General features: G+C 41.4%; 1 protein-coding gene across 1 annotated transcript; it reads right to left on the reverse strand.

The window, feature by feature from the left end:
- Positions 1-1,369: 1,369 nt before the first annotated feature.
- Positions 1,370-20,130, reverse strand: pcsk6 (proprotein convertase subtilisin/kexin type 6). The gene is made up of 21 exons (XM_041043618.1): positions 19,792-20,130; positions 18,486-18,590; positions 16,040-16,150; positions 15,797-15,940; positions 15,465-15,541; positions 14,343-14,431; positions 13,901-14,073; positions 13,588-13,800; positions 11,575-11,675; positions 10,487-10,590; positions 10,189-10,306; positions 9,525-9,713; positions 5,898-6,034; positions 5,592-5,756; positions 5,253-5,355; positions 4,775-4,971; positions 3,851-3,938; positions 3,664-3,767; positions 3,251-3,380; positions 3,016-3,128; positions 1,370-2,018 (listed from the first exon to the last, which is right to left on the reverse strand). Exons 1-21 carry the CDS (start codon positions 19,954-19,956, stop codon positions 1,921-1,923), a joined length of 2,724 nt encoding a protein of 907 aa, XP_040899552.1. The 5' UTR covers positions 19,957-20,130; the 3' UTR covers positions 1,370-1,920.
- Between the last annotated feature and the right edge of the window lie 4,074 nt (positions 20,131-24,204).

Genomic DNA, 24,204 nt, shown 5'->3' on the forward strand with positions numbered 1-24,204 from the left:
ACACAAAGAGGATGTAAAAAACAAAACAAAACCAAACCCACACACATTCCTGCTGGTTCAGCTCAAGAATTTAAACCTCAGGTCACTCACCAGTTATACAGCTGTTGTGTGTTTTCCAGGATCACCAGGATTTGAGCTTTGACTCTCCAACATCATCCTCAAGGATTCATTTGATTTCTCTGTTTTATTCACTGTAGCACTAAACCTGGTGCCACTCACTGGTAACGTTAACATCTGATGGATGGAAGAGGTGTCATGACATCTAGCAGAGTTTCAGCAGCTTTTCCCGTTTCAGAAAAACTTTTTTTTCTCTTGTTCAATACCAGCAAATTTATTGGCTTTCAACCATTTTAGTCCAAATGACTGGATCTGATACACCTGATTATATGATTCATGCAATGAAATGTGTTACATCCACCTGAGGCATCGAGGCACAACAGAACAGACTGAATTCAGTGCCAGTTTAATTTCTTTTTCTATTGGTACCATGACGACAACTTAGCAAGTCCCTGGAAACTGTCCCTGACTTCAAATACAAGTATTTCTTTGTAACATTAAATATTATTGTGATGATACTAGAGTGTTGAAGTAACACCACTTTCTGGTGCATAGTTCTGCTCTAATTATACATCATACTTCTGCGTGCCTTGGAGGATTTTTTAAAATTATGTTAATTTTGATTATTGAATTTTACCACTGTACATTAACGAGAAGAGAAATAAATCATATTATCCTCTGTGGAGTCTCTGTGTCCAGCTGCTCTTTCCAAAGACTTGGTCTTTTATAGTACACTTGGTATGAATGTGGAAAGCATCATCACCTGGGTGAGTGGGAGCTCTGCTAAGATGGGAGTGAGCTGTGGTTGGGGTGGGAAAAAAAAACTGTAACTGATTTTTATTTATTTATTTTTTGTTTATTTTTTCCAGCCACTTGTGGGTTGGAACAAGCTATGAACACAACACTGACATAATATCACCTGATGGAATTATTATGGTGAACATGTGACAGAGACATCTATTACCTGCTTAAAGCTCCTGGTGTTTGTTATCCTAACAGTGTTTACGCATGGCGTCCATCCTTTTTCAGGCCTTTTTTTCTCTTGTATCTCTGTGCCACTCACTTATGTGTGAAGCCCTCACAATATTTCTGGTTACACACGTGGTCAGAAATATTATTAGAGCTTTTTTCTCTGAACATAGCTACCTGCTGCTGCTGAAAATGTGGTGTGCTTTATGATTTAAAACTGCACTGAAAATATTCCTAAAATGAAAAACAAGTGATGGGAAACCAGTCAATAGTTCCTTCTCCACTGAGCATCAGAATCCTGCTCCACAGCACATCCATCCACATGTTCAGCCATCGCTCCTCTCTTCCACCACCAGTCTCTAAGATTCCATCGAGGGATGCTCCTGTACAGCTCATGGAATGACTACCCCTATAAATAATGACATGACATTGGGTCCTTTGACATGTTTCCAACTCTTCCTATTCTTCACTCTGTGGTAAATAAATATAATTATGCTCTGAGCTTCTCTGTCAATCGAGTCTCTCCTGATGAATAAAATAAGCTACTGTGTATTGAACCAGCTCCATTCCTCCCTATATTTGAGGTCAGTTTTGTACATGTTCACTACAATACATGATGGACTATTTGTACATATTCCACATACTACAGTTTATAACAGTGCCCAGAAAAAAGATCTTTGAAAATCACACAACCGATGAGCCTCATTCCAAAGTGAGATATCAATCATAAAAAGTTTAATGCCCTGTTACATTATGTTGAATAGCACAAGTTAAAAGTCATTTTAGTCCTTTATAGATGATAGTAACTAACTTAGATTTAACCAAATGATAAGACTTCAGCCGGTGTTTAACACTGACTGACTGACTCAGAGTGAGGGGGGGGGGGTTGTCTCCTCATCCGTTCATCAGACAGGTTCGGCAGCAGAACTGACGGTAAAGCTTCTTCTCACACAGACGGTTGGACCTGACCATGTCACAGAACACCTCATCAGCTGACAGAGCAGAGCAGAGCAAAGGCAGAGAATCAGCTTCATACATGAACACTGAGCACATCAACTTCACAGTCTCAGCAGTAAGTTACTCTGTTTCTCAGTTGATCTGCTGCTTGCACCCCTGTGTGTGCGTCCAGATAAACGTAAGTTATGATGTTTACTACCAGATACATCATCATCGCACCATTATCATTCTGCAATCGTGTTGAAATGCGTCATTTATATTTGTTATGTTTATAAGTCTGACAGTTTCTTTGTATTTAGAATTAATGTAAATAGCATTGCCAGTGATGTGCACCATTTTTCCGACCTCTAAGTGACATTAGCCTATAGTGATTAAGACCTTGTCAGTGCATGCTAGTTCCTTAACTTGTTTGTTGCAGCTAAGTTGTAGGCTGCTGGACGTTTGCGGATATTATGTTGCTATTGCATTTATTTTGAGTGAGGTGTTATTAATAGCTACCTTGTATTGGTTCATCCTTCAAAACTACACACACACACTGCACAACATTAAAGAACAGTAAAATTTCAGGATTGATCATTTACATGGGGAGTCCATTTGACAGCTGGTCATTATCGAGCCTCTGTCAAAGAAGCCATTGCATTTACACCTGGTAGTTATATGTTTTTGTTTATTCCTGATCCACAAGTGGGCAGTTTCATCAGGAGGACATTGAAGCACGTCTTGTTTTACTTCCACTAAGCACCGATATGTTAGTGTGTGCAAAAGGCACAATACAATACCTTACGTGTATTGGTGGTACAATACATAAAATACTCAGAATACCCAAATTACTTGATACTGGTAAAGGTCTGCACCCAGTACGTACCAAGGAAAAATCTGTGTTACAAAACCAGCACAATGGCCAACTTGAATAGTGGACAAAAAAATTCAACCCACAGCAACATGTCAAAAGTAGCCCCACTTTGTTCTAGGGAGACAGGAACCTTATAGAAGTCATTCACAGCCTGATGTGGCTCATAATTTCAAACTCACCATTACTACATGATGCATTCACTATACAAGTCCTGCTGACCAGACTATAATCGTCTTTGCATTTGGTGCAAGTTGTCCCGGGGCCACTGCAGCTCAGACAGTTTTCCTCACACCTGCAGACACAGAGCAACGTTAAACCAGTAGAACAGAGCTGAAATCATCAAATATGTCTTTGTCCAGCTTCCATTTATAGAAAGAAAGTTGTAAGCAGCAAAAAAAAAAAAAAATCTGTTACCTATGACACATCTTATGAGGGATTCCTGCTGCCTCTCCAGGGTAGAATCCAGGAGAACAGGTCTGCACACACCTCCACTCCTGCTGCAGGTAGCCCTCAGCACAAAGGATACACTCCTCCTTACCTGGTCCTGAGAAACAAAGAAATGAAACTTACTGTCCTGCTAGATCAACACCTGCAGGTCACTGTAGGACACATTATCAGGAGCAAATTAGTTTTTGGAAAGAGGTGATCAAAACATATTCACACCTACACCTGAATCTTTTTAACTTCATCTGCTAGACCACAGATCTCGTTTACCTCAAGTTTCTGAATCCGTATTTGTGTTCTCACTAAGAAGTTTTATTTTTGCTCTTAGGATTATTCTTGTGACAGCACTGTAGAGACTGCACATACCTGGCAAACACACTGACCTGTACAAGTCCTGCAAGAGGAATGGCAGGGGCTGCACGTCATCTCTTCCAGATGGAAAAAGGTTCCATTGGTGCATTCGGGAACACAAGTCATCCCTGCCAAACTACAGACAACCCCCCAGCTAAATTACAAAACTTTCTTTCAAATCAGAGTTCTTATAGGAGTAGCCTATCTGTCTTTACATACCTGTAGCCTTCACTGCAAGCATCGCATCTATCGGCATACCTCAGGCATCTTGTACAGGTGTCGTGACACTTCAGACATTGTCTCTCATCTGTCATAAACAGGATGTACAAGAATAAGTATAGAGGTGTAAGCAACAATATTAGGATCACTGGGTTTCCTTAACATTTGACATGTATTTACATAAATACAGACTAAGAATTATAGCCTTGTAGTTGTGCACCTCTGCCAACCAGTCAAGTTGCAGTTTACATCCATGTCTGTCAAGACTAGAACTGTCTGGACAGACATGTTGGAACTGTCGAAATTCTAATCAGTTCATCCTTGAGTCCAATGGGGACATTTGTGCAATAAAATTCCCTCCAGATGTGTTCTCAACAATGGACGCAAGGTCGACCTTGATAACTTTTGCCAAATTTTGAAGAAATCCAAGGCATTCCTGTGATATCATATTAACGAAAATGGGACGGATGGACAGACAAACAGCCTTTGTTATAACAATAATGATGATCCTGAGAGTACCCTGTGGGCTTTTCTTGAGAGCTCTTTTCACATTCAGTGTTTCTCACCAAAACACAGTGTGTGTGTCCTTGAGGCCTAACAACCATGTTGAATGTATTTCTTTCCAAATTAAAAGACAGGTTTTTGAATATTTTGAAACCCACATTGTTTACATCCATGCTGGCTTGCTAGTAGTCTTCTCCTTCCCTGTCTTTTGCTGGAACATTATCGCAGCCAGCTGTCAATCAGTGGACTAACATGAAGCCAAAAACCAACAGGCCCCCTCACCCCCAACACATCCTCCAAACAATCTGCCAATGTATCAGAATGCTCCTGAAACCCCTGATTTATATGTTTCATACATAATCAGATATTTAATAAACTAATGAACTAAGTTGGGTCTACACTGTGCATGTATTGACTTACTTTCATCAGCAAAGTAACCTGTGGGGCAGGTATCACTGCAGGTAGAGTTGAGGGTGTTGAGGTAAAGACCTCTTCGACAGGACAGACAGTCTCCGGCTGATTGGCCAACACATCTCTCACAGCCTTTATGGCAGCGTCTACAGCGACGAGACGCTATGTCCTCATAGTGTCCCAGAGGACAGTGGCTCACACAGGTTCTAAGCACACATACAGGAAAGCACAAAGAGTGTTAGCTTACTGCAGAACATGGACTTCACTGGTACATTTTTGGAGGCTAAAGCAAAGAACCAAACTATTTTGACTCAACAACAATGGGTTTTTCAGAGGTCTTTTGGGCAAACAAGAAACTTGGTACAGCTTCGTGGCCCAACCCAGATATTTTCAGAAGTACGTCTGTCTAAAGCAGTCATCAGCATGGAAGTTGGTGTGACTTTCCACTTCACCCACTTTGCTTCTGTTTCCGTCTATCAGCTCCTACCTGCCACTTTTCAAACTGCCTGAGCTGAAGTGGACACAGTTGAGGCAATGGTCAGCATCTGGTCCATCACAGCCCTGGTCACCACACTCACTGTGGCATGGTCCTTGATGAACACCACATTGATTATGATCAACACCACCATCATCATCATACCTATACCATGATACATGTGTGAAATTACTGCTAACTTATGTCTATGGAAATTAAAAGGATTTTTTCAATTTTATTTTTGATTTCACAAAAAGATATGACACATTTTACATTTTGGTGACTGTAACATTATATATCTCAGTTTAGATGCAAAGGTTAGAAAGTGTTTGACATTTTGGATTCTCCCACCATTGTACTCCTCCTCCTCCTCCTCTTCCTCAAGCTCTGGATCCTCCAGGACCTCCTCTGTGGCTGGGATCTCCAACATCCTTGAACGGGAGTGCTGAGCTCTGTAGGGCTGGTAAGGGTTTTGAGACGTGCCATAAAGGATCAGTGTCCACTCTTTTAGGTTGCCTGTACCAAGTATAAATCACAATAAAAATCATGATAAAGCATTTTGTAGGTTGCTCCAAATAAAGACATCAGCTTCAAATACATGGGTAAGTCTACATGTAAATGTATGTGCCTAAGTGTGCATGTGCTGCTGGACCATACCCAGCACTTCAGGGTTGCGTGGCTTTGATGGTGAGTCGATAATCTCCAGAGTCCATGTGCCCTCTGCCCTCTCCCCCCAAAAATGAACTGTCATAAACTCCCAGTTCCTGAAGCCCTTGCTGGAACTGTCGAACAACCTGTAAACAGAGAAAGATAAAGAAGAGGGGTGGTGAAGGTTATGTTAAGGGGCTCAGGTGCACCTTTAGGACCCTTTACACTGTGCCATTTACACACGAAGAAACCTGTGGTCCTGTTTAGATCTTTGGCAACCAGAGTTGCTAAATTTTGAGAGTTTAGGAAAACTCTGAGCTCTGAAATTGACCCTGAGCTGCTGGTATGCCACCACTGCCAGTTATAGCTGTGCAAACTATCAATATAAACTAATTAATACTGTCCATTTTATCAAACATTTCCAGTTCAGAGGGTTGAAATTACCTGTAGTCACTGACAGTGGCTCACATTAAAAGCCTACCTGCAAAGGGAAGACTGCAAGACTTTTAATGTGAAAATTTGACTGGAAAAATGGAACACACGCCGTAACTCTTGCTGATGGAATTTTTCCTGTGGAAATTCATTACAAAGAGACAACAGGTGAACACAGAGGAGTTTCCATTAACTGTGGACATTGGAAATAAAGACTTAGGTCTCTCTGGCCACTTAGTCTCCATGTGAGAATTCAGGGTAGCTCAGCTTTTGTTAAATACCTAATATGAATGGATGAGAGCATTGTATGTATAATCTGTTATATTTTGATCATCTGTTTATGTCTTCTCTTGCCTCTGTCAGTATAATAATGTAAGTAGCGTTTTGGATAATTTGTTTAGTTACATAGATGCGATTTTTTGTGTGACTTGTTTTGGTGAGGTCTTGGTCATGCTCTCAGATGATCACTGGATGATGTGAGGATGGACTGTCTCTGCTATGGCACACAGTACCCACAGGGTGTGTTTGGTGGTGATATTATTCTTGCAAATTGTGAAAATCATAATGTTTTTAGATCAGAACAGACACTGTAGTGCCTTTGAGCCACCACATGTAAAAGGAACTCCATCATCACTACTACATGGACTGTAAGAGAGCCTGAAAACAGTGAAGAAAAGTGTAGCTTGTGGGATCAAACTGCAAGGCAGATGCAGAAACTGGTGGTAGGATGAAGCCGTGCTTTAACCTGGACATGCTTTCCGTGAAATTGTGCCAACATAATTCGGAAACTTCCACAGCCTCCAGAAGTCCTTGGCGATGTAACACTACTGCTAATGGTTGGGAAAACACACCAATGTGCTCGGCGGTGCCTGCCAAAAAGCTTTGCATACTTCAGACACAATGCTGTTGCTCCCATCCTGTAGCTGGCAGGGCCGGTCACTCACCTGAGCTTCATGGGGAGCTGTGGGTCAACTGGTGGACAGTAACATACAAAAGTGTTTAAAATCTGCTCCTCCAGTCTACACATGTAGAACATGCTCTCCCTCAGCTTGCCTGAATACATGCTGAGGCCTCACCAACCATCTCCTTTTCTTCTGCCTCAGGTTTTGCCATAAATTCCATCATAATACTGTCAGAAAAGATCTTCTAGTAGAGTGTAGGAAACTGCATTCATCTTAAATATTTTTTGCCCATCTTGTTCTTTTCCCATTGGTACGTTTGTGTTTGTTTAATGGATGTAGTGGTCTGTTTACACTGTCACTGGCGTGAAATTGATTTCTAGTTTTGGATTTTGTTTGCTAACTGTGATCCTGCCCTATTGTGGACACATGCTACACACCCCCAACTGTACAAATATAAAGGAAACACAACGCCTCCACGTGACACCCATCTACATTCATGTATGAGCAGTCTGGAGAAGCAGAATTTTAGCTTTATGCAGAAAATGGACAATGGCTGTACCGTTTCACTCTACGCTGAACCCCACCCCTGAACACTGGTTGACCAATCAAAGCTTGACAACTGCAACTAGGCACAGCAACGTGATTGTCACTGTGGACAATTTTCATGGGGATTACTTCATCTGTCAAAAAAACAGTCCCTGTAAAAACTGATGCTAACCACTGACTGAAAAAGCTGTTGTACTTTCTGAAAGCTACAAGCAGCACAGATGTAATTCTGCTAGGAGAGACGCAGGGTCGGAGGCTGCTGCAGAAATAAAAAAGTTCAACTCCTTTAAATATAAATGGTAAATGGGCTGATTTCTGTGGCTCCCCCGGATGCTTAAGAAACCCCCCCCCAAAAATCCATCTACATTCCAAAAGACATTTTTCTATGGTTTTACTCATAAGCATGTAAACCACTATCCCAGTGTAGCAATAAGCAGCGCTCTGTGAAGATCAACAAAGAGGATGAAGGAGCCACAAGGGAAAGGCAGACAGAGGAGGTATGTAAGATATGGTTGGAGTGAGAATGTGTTTTCTCTGGGTGATGGGAGCTGCTTCACTTTGACAGGAATCCAATAGAAGGATAAATGCCTGTCCTTCAGGCTCTAAAGCCCCCAAGCTGTGTCTGTGTGTGTGTGTGCGTGAACTTATTTTTGTTTTTTTCTTGGAAAACCTATTTATTTGAAGATTGCTTCTCCAATAATATGTATCTTCACAGGAACATTTGAGGAACTGTAAATTCAGAGTATTTCTTCTTTAGGACTTCTTTACCTGTTTATTCATGCAATAATCCAATCAGCCAATCACGTGGCAGCAGTGCAATGAATATAAAATCCTGCAGATACAGGTCAGGAGCTTAATGTTCACACCAAACATTGGAATGAGGAAAAATCTGATCTCAGTGACTTTGACCGAGGAGTGATTGTTGATTTGAGTGTTTCTGGAACGGCTGATCTCCTGAGATTTTCACACAGCCTCTAGTTTAACTCAGAATGGAGCCAGAAACAAGAAAACATCAACAACAAAAAAACATCCAGTGAAGCAGCAGCTCTGAGGACAGAAACACCTTGTTGGTGAGAGAGGTCAGAGGTCAGACTGGTTGGAGCAGAACAGCATGAATGTGCATGATAATGCTCCATGTCACAAAGCTAAGGTCGTCTCAAACTGGTTTCATGACAACATGACAGTGAGTTCAGTGAACTTCAGTGTCCTCCTCAGTCTCCACACCTGAATCCAGTAGAACACCTTTGGGATGTGGTAGAGCAGGAGACTGGCAGCTTGAATGATGTGATGAATCATGTCAACATGGAGCAGAACCTCAGAGGAAGGTCATGGTCATGAAATCAATGCCATGGGGAATGGAACATGAACATACTTCCCCACTGCCTGCAAGCACACACCACACTCACTCTATCTGAGACTGGGGAGTGACAATAATGAAAACCAAACCTGAATTCAGCACATTGAAACATAACATTTAAAAAATTCAAGAGCAGCGTGTCTTTCCAAAAACAACATAGGAGTTACTTGGGCTAGACCTCAGTGTAAACTGTTTTCAGTAAGAACTATTTTATTTTATAACAGCAGAAGATAATGAATACTGTCCAAACCTCAGCAGATGAAGCCTAAACCACAGCATCAGCACAGATAAATACCTCCAGGTTATTTAGTAGAATTGACCCTTTAAGAAAGGGCAAGTATGGGCGCCATATAAAGTTGGACCTGCAGTGTGCATCCGTGTATACAGTGTAGCTCTCACCTCTTGGCCAGCAGCTGTGACCTTGTTCCAGATGGAGAGATGAGGTTGATCTCCAGGTCTCCTCGTCGCGGGTGGACAATCAGAACCTTGACCACCACATGCTCCAGGTAATCCACCAGCTGCTCAGGTTCTTCTGAGCACCCAGAGGTGGTGATGCTGCTATTCAGGCTTTGCACAGCATGGATGTACCTGGAACAGCCATTAGCATTATGCCATTACATGATAACTCTTAGAATAGACTGCCAGTGCAGTGAAGCACATGAGCGGTCTTCCAGTCTTCAGAGTCTTCACGTATTTGCTTTATCTGTTTATCTGTTGTTGCTTAAACAACAACAGATAAACGTGGTATTTTTTTTTAAGTTTAGTCTATGCCAAACCATCTGTCATCCATTCGGAAATTTGCATGTACACACACATGTGCACAACCGCATACATAAACACACACAGATGAAGCCAAAAGTAATTTCACTGACAAAATATTTTCCACTCCTCAGTTGGACAGGCAGAGATAAACGCAGCCGTCAATTCAGTTTGACTTCAGGCAAAGGAAAATCAAACTGGGGCTTTGTGTGTCTGTGTGTGTGTACTTGTACTTGTACTGAATTTCTGCAGAAAGTGTCCAGTCAGCTACATGCATTCTGCACCTGCCTGCAAGTTACCTCACCTGCTGCGTCGCTCGGCCATCTGACTGCAAGTGTGCTGAGGAGAAACAGTCCTCCACTTCGTGGCCTCCAGCACCATGGCCTCTGCATCCACCAGGCCAAACCCATACAAGTGGCTGACTATGAGGAAGCACATAGACTGATTACAAAGAGCAACATGAAGAGGGAGCATCTACGACTGCAGTGTTGCACAGCACTCATTTTACTTCACAAAACAATATTCTCATAGAAGTATTCAAGTATTTCAAGTATAAAACAGTCAATGTACTATGTTAGTATTAGAAGTAGAATGCAGTGTGCCTCTGTGTCCGGCAGCATTGGTCTTCCAGTCATCAGCTTTCAGGTGGACAGGTCTAGATGTCCTCACCAGAAGATGTTGTACATCCCTCCATGTCAGCAAAAGGCTGCAGAAAATGAAAAAGACAAGGCTCAGCTCATTTTGGCCACACAGGCCGACTCATGACCTTTATCAGCACTGTTTGGCATTTGATTGTTATAACTCAGTTCAGTTTCTTCAGTTCAATCAGGTTTTGAAGAAATCTGGCAAACATGTTTTATGGAAAATGGTTCTTTCAATCAACTTAAGACTTTCCACACATGTCTATTAATTCAATTAACAATCAATTAATATATTCTCTAACAACCACTGTCTTATCCTCTGTGCCACAAAGCTTCATTGTTGTCCAGAATGACGCACCAATGGGCCTGGGACTGAGAGAAGTCAAAATCCTGTGAGGTGGCTTTGCACAGCAAAAGCTCTGGTGCAACACTGTGCAGAGCAAGGCCAATATTTCCAAAGGAGAGAGTGGGCTCAACTAAATTGAACTTTGACCCCAAACACGATGTCCACAAGGCACATCCAATGGGATTCAGGCACCGACAGGAGGTGAAAGTTATTATGGCCTCAATTTCAGGATATTTGTGTCCCTGTTATCATTCTACAGTGAGCTGACCAAAAGATCAGCTCAGTGCTGCAGAATGAAAGAAGCCAGCAGTCACAGTTCATGCTGCAGCTGAATTTCATCATCTGTTTCTATGGGAATAGGAAAGACCTAAGCACAGAAAACTGTTCTGCTTAGTCACATAGGAAATGGAAAACATGGTGACAACGTTATTGTCTATAGAAAAATATTATACTTAATATTTATTAAGGGATAGCTAAAGATGAAAGAAACATAAAGCATCAATCAGGACAAAAGCTTTGAATGCTCAGAAAGAATTTAGGGAAAAATAAACTAATTTAGGAGACATAATGATGTCTGTGACACAGCACCTACAGGTGGGATTACCTAAAGTGACAGAGAGAGGACAGATGGTGAAGGAACAGGAGATGACAGAGGAATGAGTTACAACAGCATAAACTGTAAGACATGGAAAACGTGACTGACTTGGCCTCCAGGGCGAGAGCTATGATTCCAGCCACAATGGGAGCAGAGACAGAAGTTCCAGTATGACCATCAGTGCAGCGCTGCCGGAGGTCAGTGGTCACCTGCAAGGGAGCACACACACAGTTTAGTGTGATCTGTGGTCAACCCTGTGATCAACTGTCAATTGATCAATCAGCGTTGTATTGGATGGTTCACAGAGGGCCTTTAATTTGAAAACATTTTTCAAATGGGCAGGTGTTTTCTTCCACAGCGGTCCATTCTCAGGCCTCAATGAACTTCTATATCATTTCAGTTCTATTTCAATATCAACAGTTATTGATGTCATTGCCCCCCGGTTCTGTCGACACTCTGGTTAGTTTTACACAAAGTAAAGCATAACATTTACACTGAGGAACACAGCCAGAGCCAAGACTGGACCCAGCTCCAGATTCTCACTGTTAGTTGCTGAATATAACAGGGCACTGGATTAATACTTCTCAGTCAGGTGGCCTGTCGTGAACATAAATCATCGTGTCTGTCTTGGTCGTTTTTTTCTTATTTTCTATCTACTTTCTACATGAGCTGAGAAGTTCACCACAGTCTAAGCAAACACAGCCTCTGCAGGACTTTGGTCTCCTACACTGAAATGCACACACACAACTACTTTAGCCTAGAGAGCTGCACTCATATATAATGAGATATTGAGGTCATGATTTTGAGAAAAGCAACAGTTAACAGGAAAGGAGCAAGAGCGTTTGGTCAATTTTTCAGTCAAATAAGAACATGAACACAAATGTGACTCACCATCAGTGGTGCAGCTTGTTTGCTCCATCCTAACATCTTAGCATACTTGTCACCATCACAGGTTGTAATTTCTGATTGGTTACCAAGCTTCAAGAAGGCAAGTGTCATGTAAAATGAGCCGTTTTATGGGTTAGGGTTATAGTGAAAGAGAATAAAACAGAGTAGCATACTTCTGGAAAACCCAGCTGATACTGTGATAGACAACGAAACTCTCATCACTGAAGTATTTTGGTTTAGGTTCTGTCTGATTATTAATCTAAACGTAATGAACCCAGTGGAGTTCTGAGCACAGTTAACACAAGGAGAGGACTGGAAAGGACCTGAGCTGGCCATGCAGTCAACAGGTCACAGCTGTCTCCATCATTGTTGTGTACAGTTCCATGGTTATGGCAGTCTCCAATTTTGTTGTTTACAATTACCGTGGTTACGACTATGCCAAATTTTGCCTTTACCATGGTTACGGTTGTCTCCAATATTATTATGTAGAGTTACCATGGTTACAGAAGTCTTCAATTTTGTTGTGTACAGCTACCATGGTTACGGCTGTCTCCAATTTTGTTGTGTTCACTTACCTTGGTTACAGCTGTCTCCATCTTTCTTGTGTACAGGTACAATGGTTACCGTTGTTTCCATCTTTCTTGTGTACAGTTGTCGTGGCTACAGCTATGTTTAATTTTGTTGTGCACAGTTACCATGGTTACAGCTGTCTCCATCTTTCTTTTGTCCAGTTACCATGGTTACAGCTGTCTCCAATTTTGTTGTGTACAGTTGCCATGGTTACAGCTTATGTAAAGTTACCATGGTTACAGCAGTCTACAATTTTGTTGAGTAGAGTTAATATGTTAATATAATTAATAGCTAATAGTTAATTGTTGTGTACAGTTACCTTGGTTACTGCTGTTTCCATCTTTCTTGTGTCCAGTTACCATGGTTACAGCAGTCTCCAATTTTTTTGTATACAGTTACCATGGTTACAGCTGTCTCCAATGTTGTTGTGCATATTTACCATTGTTACAGGTATGCCAAATTTTGTTGTGTTCAGTTACCATGGTTACGGCTGTCTCCATATTTGTTATGTACGGTTACCATGGTTACGCTGTCTCCAATGTTGTTGTGTACAGTTACCATGGTTACAGCAGTTTCAAATTTTGTTGTGTACAGTTACCATGGTTACGACTATGACCAATTTGAACATTTGATCACATTTGACATCGAGTATCTAGTACTTACAATCTTTCTCTCATTAAACTCTCCGCTGCTGTAGGTCGTGGCTATGATGGCGCTGCAGGCCTCCAAGTACCATGGCTTGTTTCCATTCTCTGTGGTGCTGGAGATGGAGATGGTGTAGATACTGCTGGTGTAACCATCACACGAACAGTGATCCCCCTGCCGACCGCCGTTACCTGATGCCCAGACAAAAATGGATCCCAAACCTTTGCGACCCTGTGTGACATAAATACATAATGCTGTGATTTAAAACAACATCAAACATTCATACATGTGAATCAACTTTTTTGTGTTTTTTCTTTGTGACTGAGAAAACCTTCTTGATGCCTTGCTCAAAAGCCTGCTTGGTTAGTGGCCCTGGACCGTCCACTGTCTTGCCATCATCTTTTGGCCCCCAGCTGGCACTGTAGATGTCGATGTAGTCAGGTCGGATTCCCAGGGATTTGGCCTCTACTATATCAGTCACATCACCATCCAGCATTCGAACCCCTGTGTCCATGGGAACATCAGTACATCAAACTCATTTCAAATGGAGTGAATGCAGGGCAGCCAGTCTTCTGTGCATCCTAATCATGTTATACAAAGGACTGGTTTTTGATTTAACCCAATATCTTGAGTGTGCTCAACTTGTTTTCAGTTAGAGTGCAGAACCGAGCTGCTGGTGTGGCTAAAAGCTGTTTCGGAGAACAGACTCAAACACCTGCCAAAGCAACAAAACAATTGAAGAAAAAAACTTGAGTAAAAAGACAGAGCTCTACCTCCAATGTGAGCATTATAGGCAATTCCAACAATGCAGTGGGAGTTATTGGCCACTGCTGCAACTTCACCTGCACACCGAGTTCCATGTCTGCATGTAAACAGAGGGAAGAACACAGGAATTACAACCTGACGTACAGCTTTGATCTGTTTCAATGGCAAATTCAAGGGCAGACTACTTCACGCATTTCTAGAATAAAATAACCTGAAGGTGAAAATACTGCTGAGGAGGCTTCTTTCATAAACCCATAGCTATATTCCTTGGATATATCATTCAAAGAAGAAATGCCGTCACACCACCTGTGGAGAGAACTTTAAGGCGCTTCTCTCTTCACAGGCTCAGCAAGGGAATTATTATTCAGAGCCTGACGCAAAGCTAACACACCTGAGAGTAGATGCTCGCCTCCAGTGCCTACAGATAATGGACACATAGTGGAAAAGAACAAACAAACAGAAACTGATTGCCTTGTCTCCTACAGGCGTTCTATTCTTACAAGCATTGGGCAACATTGTGGTAGATTGTGATAAATTCTGAACAACCTCTATGAACAGCCTCTGTGTGTTCCAGGAACTGTCTACTTCCACTTTAGTTCTACTTTAGATTTTCTGTGATGCCATTTGATAAGGTGCAGAGAAGCAACATAACTATTTAGCTGTAATCCAAAGGTGGTTGTATAAAATATGATTTTATTCAGCTGATGGATAGATGTAATCATAGGCACAAACATGCCATGGAGACTACTCTCGGTGAAGAAACTGGCATCTGTGCTTCTTCTGTGATGGATATATCCTGTATGTAATCACAACCAGCTAAAAGAAATAAGAACAAAAAACACACAGTTTAACTCTGGGGTAAGTTGGGGGATTATCTGTGAGGTTACCAACTGTTCTGACATTTTTCAGCTATCTGTTTTGACCTTCATGCAAAGTTTCTTTAATTCAAAAGAATTAAAGAAATGGAGCTTGAGAGAGAAGTTCCCACCTCTCCTGCTTTCTCGCCTACAGCTGACCAATCAGTGCGTGAAGTGAATGCGAGTGTTTGGAAAGTTAGATCCGTTAAGAACTGCAGAATGGATCTGAGCTGAAAGCGACAGGCTGGAGACACTGGTGATAATCTTTCTTACATGTTTTCATTGCGGGAGTCATAACGTGGCGTAGGGTCGTGGTCATTCCCATTGACATCGTAACTTGCTAGATGGTCCTACAGAAATGATAAAGGATAATGGTGAGAGAGCAAACAGCTCACTGTTGGTGACATAGGAGTCAGTATACAGTATACCATCCTGCGCCTTTTCTCTCACTGTTATGTTTCATTGTTTCATAGTGACGACATTACAAACTTAGGGCAATAAACCAAGACGTTACATGTGAAAACTGTAAAAAAAATTCTAAAATCGTATTTTTGATTTTAGAATTGTATCTGTATTTGAATGTCTGTGTGACAGATAACACATACATAGTTCTGAGCCAGATCAGGATGGTTCCTCTCAATGCCATCATCCAAAATGGTGACCACCACGTTTTTGCCGGTGTAGCCCCTCTGCCAGGCTGAGAGTATGTTCATCTCTGAGTGACAGCGGCTGCTCTTGTCATTGCAGTGCTGAAGAGGAAACAGTGATGGCGAACAGTAAATATCTCATCCTGTTTCATCAAAATGGACGGACATGGTAGAATGAATGTTTCACTGTGCTGTACTTACAATGTACCACATGTTGGACCATTTTGGGTCATTGAAATGAATGAAGTTTGGGTCACTTTGGATGTACCTCTTAACTCTGGGTTTTACTACCTGCTGCTGGGCCCAGTCCACCTACGGAAGGAAATGGCAAGAACACTCAGTCTCAAGTTTAAAACTGTTTTCTGTAGAAGCACATCTAAAATAATTACATAGATGTTTATTTTGGTTCTAAAATGAAATTAGAAAAGCCATATAGTCAAAGCTCTTCAGCTCCTCACAAAGAAGTGAACAATGAAGGGAGAGCAGGAAGGTTTCCTTCTTCACTGTATGGGCAAAAGTATTCGGACGCCTGACCATTACACCAACAAGGACTGTAATGGCACTGGATTCAAATACATATACTTTAATATGGAGATGATCACACTTTTGCAGCTATATCAGCTTCCACTCTTCTTGGAAAGTTTTTCACAAGATTTTGGAGTGTTTCTGTGGGAATTAGTGCTTATTCATTCTGGAAAGCATTTATGGGCACTGATGTTGGACGAGAAGGCCTGGCTCACAATCTCTGTTCCAGTTCATCCCAAAGGTGCTCGATGGGGTTGAGGTCAGGACTCTGTGCAGGCCAGTTAAGTTCTTCCACACTGAACTCATCAAACCATGTCTTTAAAGTCCTTGCTTTGTGCACTGAGGCACAATCATGTTGGAATAGAAAATGGCCTTCCCCCAAACTGATGCCACAAAGTTGGAAGTATAGCATTGTCCAAAATGTCTTGGTATGCTGAAGCATTAAGATTGCCCTTCACTGGAGATAAAGGGCCCAGCCCAAACCCGGAAAAACAGCCCCATACCATTATCCCTCCTCCACCAAACTTCACAGTTGGCACAGCACAGTCAGGCAGGTAACGTTCTCCCAGCATCTGCCAAACCCAGACTCGCCCATCTGACTGCCAAACAGAGAAGTGTGATTCATCACTTCACAGACTATGTTTCTACTGTTCCACAGTCCAGTGTCAGTGTGCTTTACACCACTCCATCTGACGCTTGGCATTGGACTTGGTCATGTGAGGCTTGATTGCAGCTGTGCACCAGGAGCTTCATGGAAACCCATTCCATGAAGCTCCTGGTGCACACTTCCATTAATATCAGAACTCTTTAGCTATGGAATCAGCAGAACATTGGTGACTTTTACACACCATGCGCCTTAGCAGTGTTTGACTCTGCTCTGTGATTTTACATGCTCTTCCACTTCGTGGCTGAGTTGCTGTTGTTCCTAAAAGCTTTCACTTTGTAATAATATCACTTACAGTTGATTTCATCCCTGTTGGATATTCAGGGATGAAATTTCATGAACAGTCTTATTGCGAAGGTGGCATCCTATCACAGTACCACACTTGAAGTCACTGAGCTCTTCAGAACAACCCATTTTGTATCACAAAATTTGTTTGCAAATGGAGACTGCATGGCTAGGTGCTTGATTTTATACACCTGTGGCAACAGGTCTGATTGAAACACCTGAATTCAATAATAAACAGGTGTGGCCAAATACTTTTTGTCCATATATTGTATCTCATATAAGCCACTCTGTATTAATAGTGTAACCTGTAATATTTCTGTCTCATAGATCTGCACTGAACTGATCCTAAAAAATATTGAGAAAAGTGCATCCCGTATCACACCCACATCCCACATCCATATTGTGTGTTCCACTATGAGAGCTGTAGTGTGGACTTTACAGTTTGGTTTTTTGAAGATCATGTTTATGTATGAGAAACTCAGCTGCACTTTAAAACTGTCATGATTTCAAAGGTTTTGCTATTTTGGACATTGATTACTGCCAACTTTCTTGTGACACTCAGGTGTGTGTTAGTGTTACCGCTGCTTAGTGTCTGTGCTGTGTCACTTTTTAATTAACTAAACTGAACTTGTGAACGCATTACAGGTTACAGCTGTTACAGTATTTTTGGGGAAGGACCCTTTGGGGAAGTGTCCTCAGAAAGACCTCATTAGATCATTTGATATAATGAGACCATTATTAGTTCATAATAAAAGTCACCAAAACGTGCCGTGTCTTATCAAATCAGCGCTGGAGTGGACTGAATCTGTTTTGGGGGAAACAGCCACAAACTCCATCCTCGAGAGGTGAACCTGTTTCCTTCCTTACGAACCAGTTTTTATTGAGTGTTGGATTTAACAGCTCAAAATTATGGAAATTTCTTGTAACTTAACTAGAAAAGCAAATGATTTTCACACCATGGATGATCTGATGAAATGGAAAAAAAAATGCAGTTTGACAGACCCATGTGGAAATGTTGCCAGTGGGGTATTCTAACCCATGCCTGGGGTTTGGCAGATCTGCTGTGAAGGCTTTAGACTTTTAGAACGCTTTAAAAAAAAAATGTATTCATGTGAGCATGTCTCCTTTGTTGAACACTTTGCCCACTCGAAATAAAACTGATGTGAGACTCACCTCGGGGTCCATATGGATGAAGCTGTGGGGGCCCTTCAAAGAATACACAGATCTGCGAACCACTCTGCTGTGGTGGAAATGGTAATGATCCTCCAGACTTCCTATCTGAGCAAACCCAAAAGACAAGGTAACGTCAAAAATATTACGGCACGCGTAGAATATTTAGAATATTTTAAACATTTTATACTGTTAATATCTGAGCCACTGATTTTGAAATAGTTTTGATGTGGTCTGAATTATAAAAGTTCCAAATAAACCCGATTGTACAAAGCTTTCTACATTTTGGCCATCTGTGTATAGCATATGATGTCACTTCATAAATATGCATGTTCTCTTTGCACAAAGAAATGTGAGCAGGCTCCTCAAGCACATGTGCACAGCTGGCACACTCCGACTACAGACTACAGCCTCCTCTGACTCCAACCATTCCTCTAACTACATTTGTCTTCATCCTCTCCTTACCTCCATCAACCACATGTATTTTTGTGTTACTCTCTCACAGACTGTGGGTCTAAAACAAAGTTTTGGTACCTAGTTTCTAAAATGTTTCGCTTTATATATATAATCTTTATAAATCACTTAGTAAAGTAGGTGATAGTATGCACATCCACTCCTACAAGGTCTTTATCATGTGAACATCCATGTGAACAAAAAGCAGGATAAAGATAAAGCACACAAATGAAACACAATGCACATATTTTAAAAAAAAAATCCCTAGAAAAGGACACTTTGATGCTGAATTCCTCATTTAAACCATGTTATTTTGCATCAGGTGATCTCCTACTGTGGACGGAGTTGCTGTTATTTCCTGTCTATGTATATAATCTGCTTCCTCTTATCAGTCATCAGCCATTAATGAGAGCAGCTTTGGAGCTGTCAGTTTATGCCTGGTTTATTTCTTCTTCTTTTTTTTTTATGTTGGTAGTGATGTGGTTTTAAATGTTGGGTCAGTGTGTCCAAACTTTCTAATGAGTCACCAAGTGACAGAGAGATATAAGTGTTAGTGAGCTGGGAATCAGTGGATTTTGTGATTTCCAGAGGTGGTCTACCTGAACAGTCTGAGAATAAATCAATGATCCAGCTGGAGGAGGAGAAACACGAACAAGAAGAATTTTTCTCAACAGTTATTCTCATTAATGACATAACTAACCTATACATCATTAATAAATTAGTTTCTGACATTCAAGCAGTGATTGTATTTCTCCAGCGTAGTGAAGCTACTTTGATTGGAGCATCTGCTTCACACAGAGGTGAGACCATCACTTCAGTAAACATCAACAGTTCATACACAGACGCTGTCGTTTACCTGGCCCAGGTTTAAATATCCATACTTCGCTGCGATTCTGTCCGCCTGCTCCGGGCCACCTGTGATCCGCACCGCCCAGTGGTTCGTGTAGACGTCCCCGTGTCCTGTGACCACAGGCTGACCCACTCCAACAGTGAACAGAATGAAAAGCGCAGAGAAAGTCATCCTGTCTTTAACGTCGATGGGGGGAATCAAAGAAGTGTTTGAGAGCTCTGGTTTTCAGTGAGTGAAGCCCGTCATGTTGTGTCTCCGGTGAGATTCAGAGTCCGGCTCAAAACTTTCTCCATGCCGATTAAAACGGCTCTCAGCAGCAGCAGCAGCAGCAGCAGCAGTCGTCAGTGGCGCAGAGAGGCTGGAGTCCGCACACCAGAGGGAGAGAGAGAGAGAGAGAGAGAGAGAGAGAGAGAGAGAGAGAGAGAGAGAGAGAGAGCGCCAAGGTCAGATCCTGCTCCTGTAACTTCACTGGATGATGCTGCCTTCACCTTCACTGACTTAGGCTACTGTTAAACCGCTTTATTTTCAAAACACCATCGCAAGTCTCTCTCCATTGACTCAGTACAGGACATTAAGTACATTAAGTCATGAGCCAAGGTAAACACTGAGTCATTGACAGGTCACTTATTGATTGGACAGTCTATTTGTTTATTTGTCCTCTCTGTCAAAGAGCTCACGAAAAAAAAAGAGATGAGCATCATCAGTCAAATCTCCAACTGGAGCCTGTATTTCATAAATACAAGACACTCTGAGACCTTTAAAGCTCCATTAAGAGGAAGTTAGTTATGTGTTATTTAGTTAACACTGAGTTTAATGAGTGTATACTGTGAATTAGTCATTGTGAGTAGAAATCCCACAGAGAATTAACACCAAATTCAGCTTTTAGACATTTGTAGATCACTATTTTGCTTCCTGACTATCTCCCTTTGTGTTTCAGTTTGAGGAACTTTCTAAATCTGGATGAACTTGTATAGATGACAAATAGTGTTTTCTGTATAAAATAACAAGTTGTTTGTTCTGTTAATTCTCAGGTTACTTCTCACTCTCAGCTTACTTTAAGTTTAACTTTATTTAAGTGCTATCTGTTAGCAGTCAGAGTAGAGTACATATGTGAGTGTATCTGCAGTCAGGTATGTATGGTTGGCTTGGTAAATATCTCAGGGACTTGCAGATTTTGCAAGAAACTTTGATTCAGAGCTATGGCAAACTTTTTTTTATACCTGTATGTCTCTCTGTGCGTTTGGAATTTTATTGCTCTGAAGTTAGTATAAACACACAGTTTGGCAGGTCTTTGCTCTGGCCGATGCCCCGCTGTGCTGGCAGACCGGCAGGGTTGTGTTTGAAGTTCTCAGGTAGGGTATGTGTCACTGACCAATAAATCACCCTGTTCTAAATACAGGCTGAGGTTTTTCAGAAGATGAAAAGCTCTCAGGGTCGGTGAAATCCAAGCCTCTCATTCTTCCACTCTTTCTGCAGCAGAAGCCAGTGGACAGGTTCTCAGATTACTTGTAAAACTCTACGAAAGATAAAGAATAAAACTTAATTTGGATAGGTCAACATCAATGGTGCCAATGGTGATGACATCCATGTTCAACACTTGTTCACATTGGTTCAGGAGTCTTTGAAGTAATGGCAGTAATGTCGCACTAAAAACACTGATGGCTTAGAGAGGCCACTGGCATTATCTTGACACCACTGCCATCTAGTGAGGAAAACACCAAACAACACTTAATAAACACAGTGTCCCACCTCCATGTGGGTCATAAATATGTACGAAATGAATATGTATGTAGTTGGAGGTCATGAGTAACTATGTAAAACTAATATAATACAATACAATCCAGCAAAGTGCTGCAATCAGTCCTACAGTTGAAGTCTCAGATTGTGAGTGGAGCTTTTCAGTTACCATAATATCACTGGAAAACCACATTTGGTGATGCTGGTCAACAGGTGTCTTGGTTGTTACCGTGGAAACATGGCTCTTAGTTTGGAGTTTGTCTAGAGGTAGGATGTCTGACTTTTTAGACCTAACACATGCTAGTCTTTATTTTTGTGACACTAACTCTAATTGGATGAATTTCAGGGCAAAATAAAGACTGGCCACTATGACACTACAGTGTTTCTGTCAAACTGGCTGTCTTCCCTCTCCACCCCCTGCTGGAGTCTGAGGAGTGTAGTGGAGTCATCAGAAGAATCCAGCTCACTTGGTCTGGAACAATATATACCTCAGCTGGTGGCAGTCAGCCAGCCTCTCTCTCCTCTCTAACTTCCACCCTAGTTGTGTTTGATTTCTCTTTTAGTCATGTAGATTGCAGATCAGTCTACATAAGCAGCACCATGTCTTCCACAGCAGGTCATCATCACAGTAATGGTGGGTGATCTCCTGTGATGCTGGGATGTTAACATGTTACACTCCTGCAACCTGAATTTATCAAACTGCCACAAAGGGCAATTTTTGACCTAACTAAATGCTAAAAGCAAAAATCTTTTACTTTCATCTAAACTTACACTTAAAAAAAAAACTTAAAAATGTGTCAAATTTCTTTTGACTCTTAAATTTAAGAGACCTCCTCAGGTCTCTTAGACTGGAATTTCCTGTTTGGGTGTTTAGAAAAAACACCCAAGAAAAAGCACGGGTGTAAATAACAACATGAATAACAGCTGAATTTCATTTAGCTGCTTGAATTTCACTTTCCCAGTATTGCGGATGCTGGCTCACAGTCACGCTGTTATGTTATGCTGTCAGTTAACCTAATCTGCGAGAGTACCCAGAAGGAACCCAAACAAGCACAACGAGAACATCCAAACTCCACATGAATACAACCCAGCCAATATTTTTAGTAATGAAAACAAGGGAATAAACACTTGGTCCAAGCCTTTTGGCCCCATTTCCACCTGGTATTAACATATGATCTGTATCTGGATACATTATCAGGATAATGACAATCAGTTCATGGGCCTTGTCATTTACACCTGCATTAACAAGCTTTTCACATGTTGATGTTGACCAACCAGCCAAAAACCTACCTGTACAGGTACAGCCCACCTGTAGGTACATGTCACACTGAGCACTAAATGGTAAACTGAGATTTGATTACTTCAATTAACGATCATCATTTTAGAATGACACATGAAATACAAAACCCCCTATACAACATTATATCAATTATAACAATTATAATATATTCATATATTTGTGCGATGTTAATATTTAAATATTTACACTGTGACAGATCAGATTCTCCTCTGATTGTGAAACCGTGAGATGAACATTTATCGAAAACACAATCTCATGGAATAGAGTCCATTACAACACTACCACAACAAAGTACTACAACAAAGTACATTCTCAAAAATCACCTTATCACTGAGAACTATAGTTGCCTAGTGCTTTTACAGATGACATGTGATCATCAACATCTGGTCACAAGTCTGGACCTAAGGTGTCCAAGGTCTGTGTACAACTCCTGAATTTTCTGGGAGTCTGTTCTATGTTGGCAGATGGAGGAAGGTATGGTATTTATCCAGCTATCCCTGCATCATCTTCCCTTATCTCTCGTTTTGGCAGGACTGTTTGATGAAAAGGGACACAGTGCTTTATGATGACACCTTATCCAGACCTCCAGCTGTACTCTGGGCCCTGAGGGTCTCTCCAGCTCCATTCCCCTACCACTTACGTGAAGTGGACCCCATCACTGTCGACAACCCCAGTGGCAGGGCCATGAGACAAAGGCAGCCTGATGAATCATTTATTCAGAAGTGTTGCTTTGTTTGACCAAAATTTCTCTGATCTTTGTCTTCCTGTTTCTGTGAGCAAAACATAAAACATTGGTACGTTGATTTTTTACAGTTATTAAAAATGTTTTCAGTTTCTAATTTCAGTTCATGTATCTGCAGCCACTGAAACCTAGCAGTCAAGTTTGAGAGTTTTCTTCTACAGAACTGAGTCCACTGCAACCCACATATTTCCGTCCAGTTTTCTACATTGTTCTTCACTATCTGCATTTTCAGCATTTGTGCTCTCTTCTTCTGCAGCAGTTTAACACTCACCATAAGAATACAAAGAAGCAACACATGGATATGATGGAACCCACACATATAGCCTAATTATAGTCAGATCTACCTGTGAACTGATGATGGAGCAGTGATACATACATATAAGCCTATCAACTCACACATTCACAGTGATTTTTTGTTGGCTGCTGTTTCTGCAGCTGCAACTGCTGCTTTTGGTCTGAATTATGCGTTTGACTTCTTTGTATTTGTCAAGTCTTAAAGTTTACTCTCCATGTGTAAAACATGCTGTTCTGCTGCCTGTAGACTTGTCCATGTTTGTGATTGGTCAAATGACAAACACCGCCCCTTTTACTGTGTATAAAAGTGAGTGACCTGTGTGTGTGTGTGTGTGTGTGTGTGTGT

The sequence above is a fragment of the Toxotes jaculatrix genome, chromosome 1, assembly GCF_017976425.1.
Source record: "Toxotes jaculatrix isolate fToxJac2 chromosome 1, fToxJac2.pri, whole genome shotgun sequence".
Taxonomy (NCBI): Eukaryota; Metazoa; Chordata; class Actinopteri; family Toxotidae; genus Toxotes; species Toxotes jaculatrix.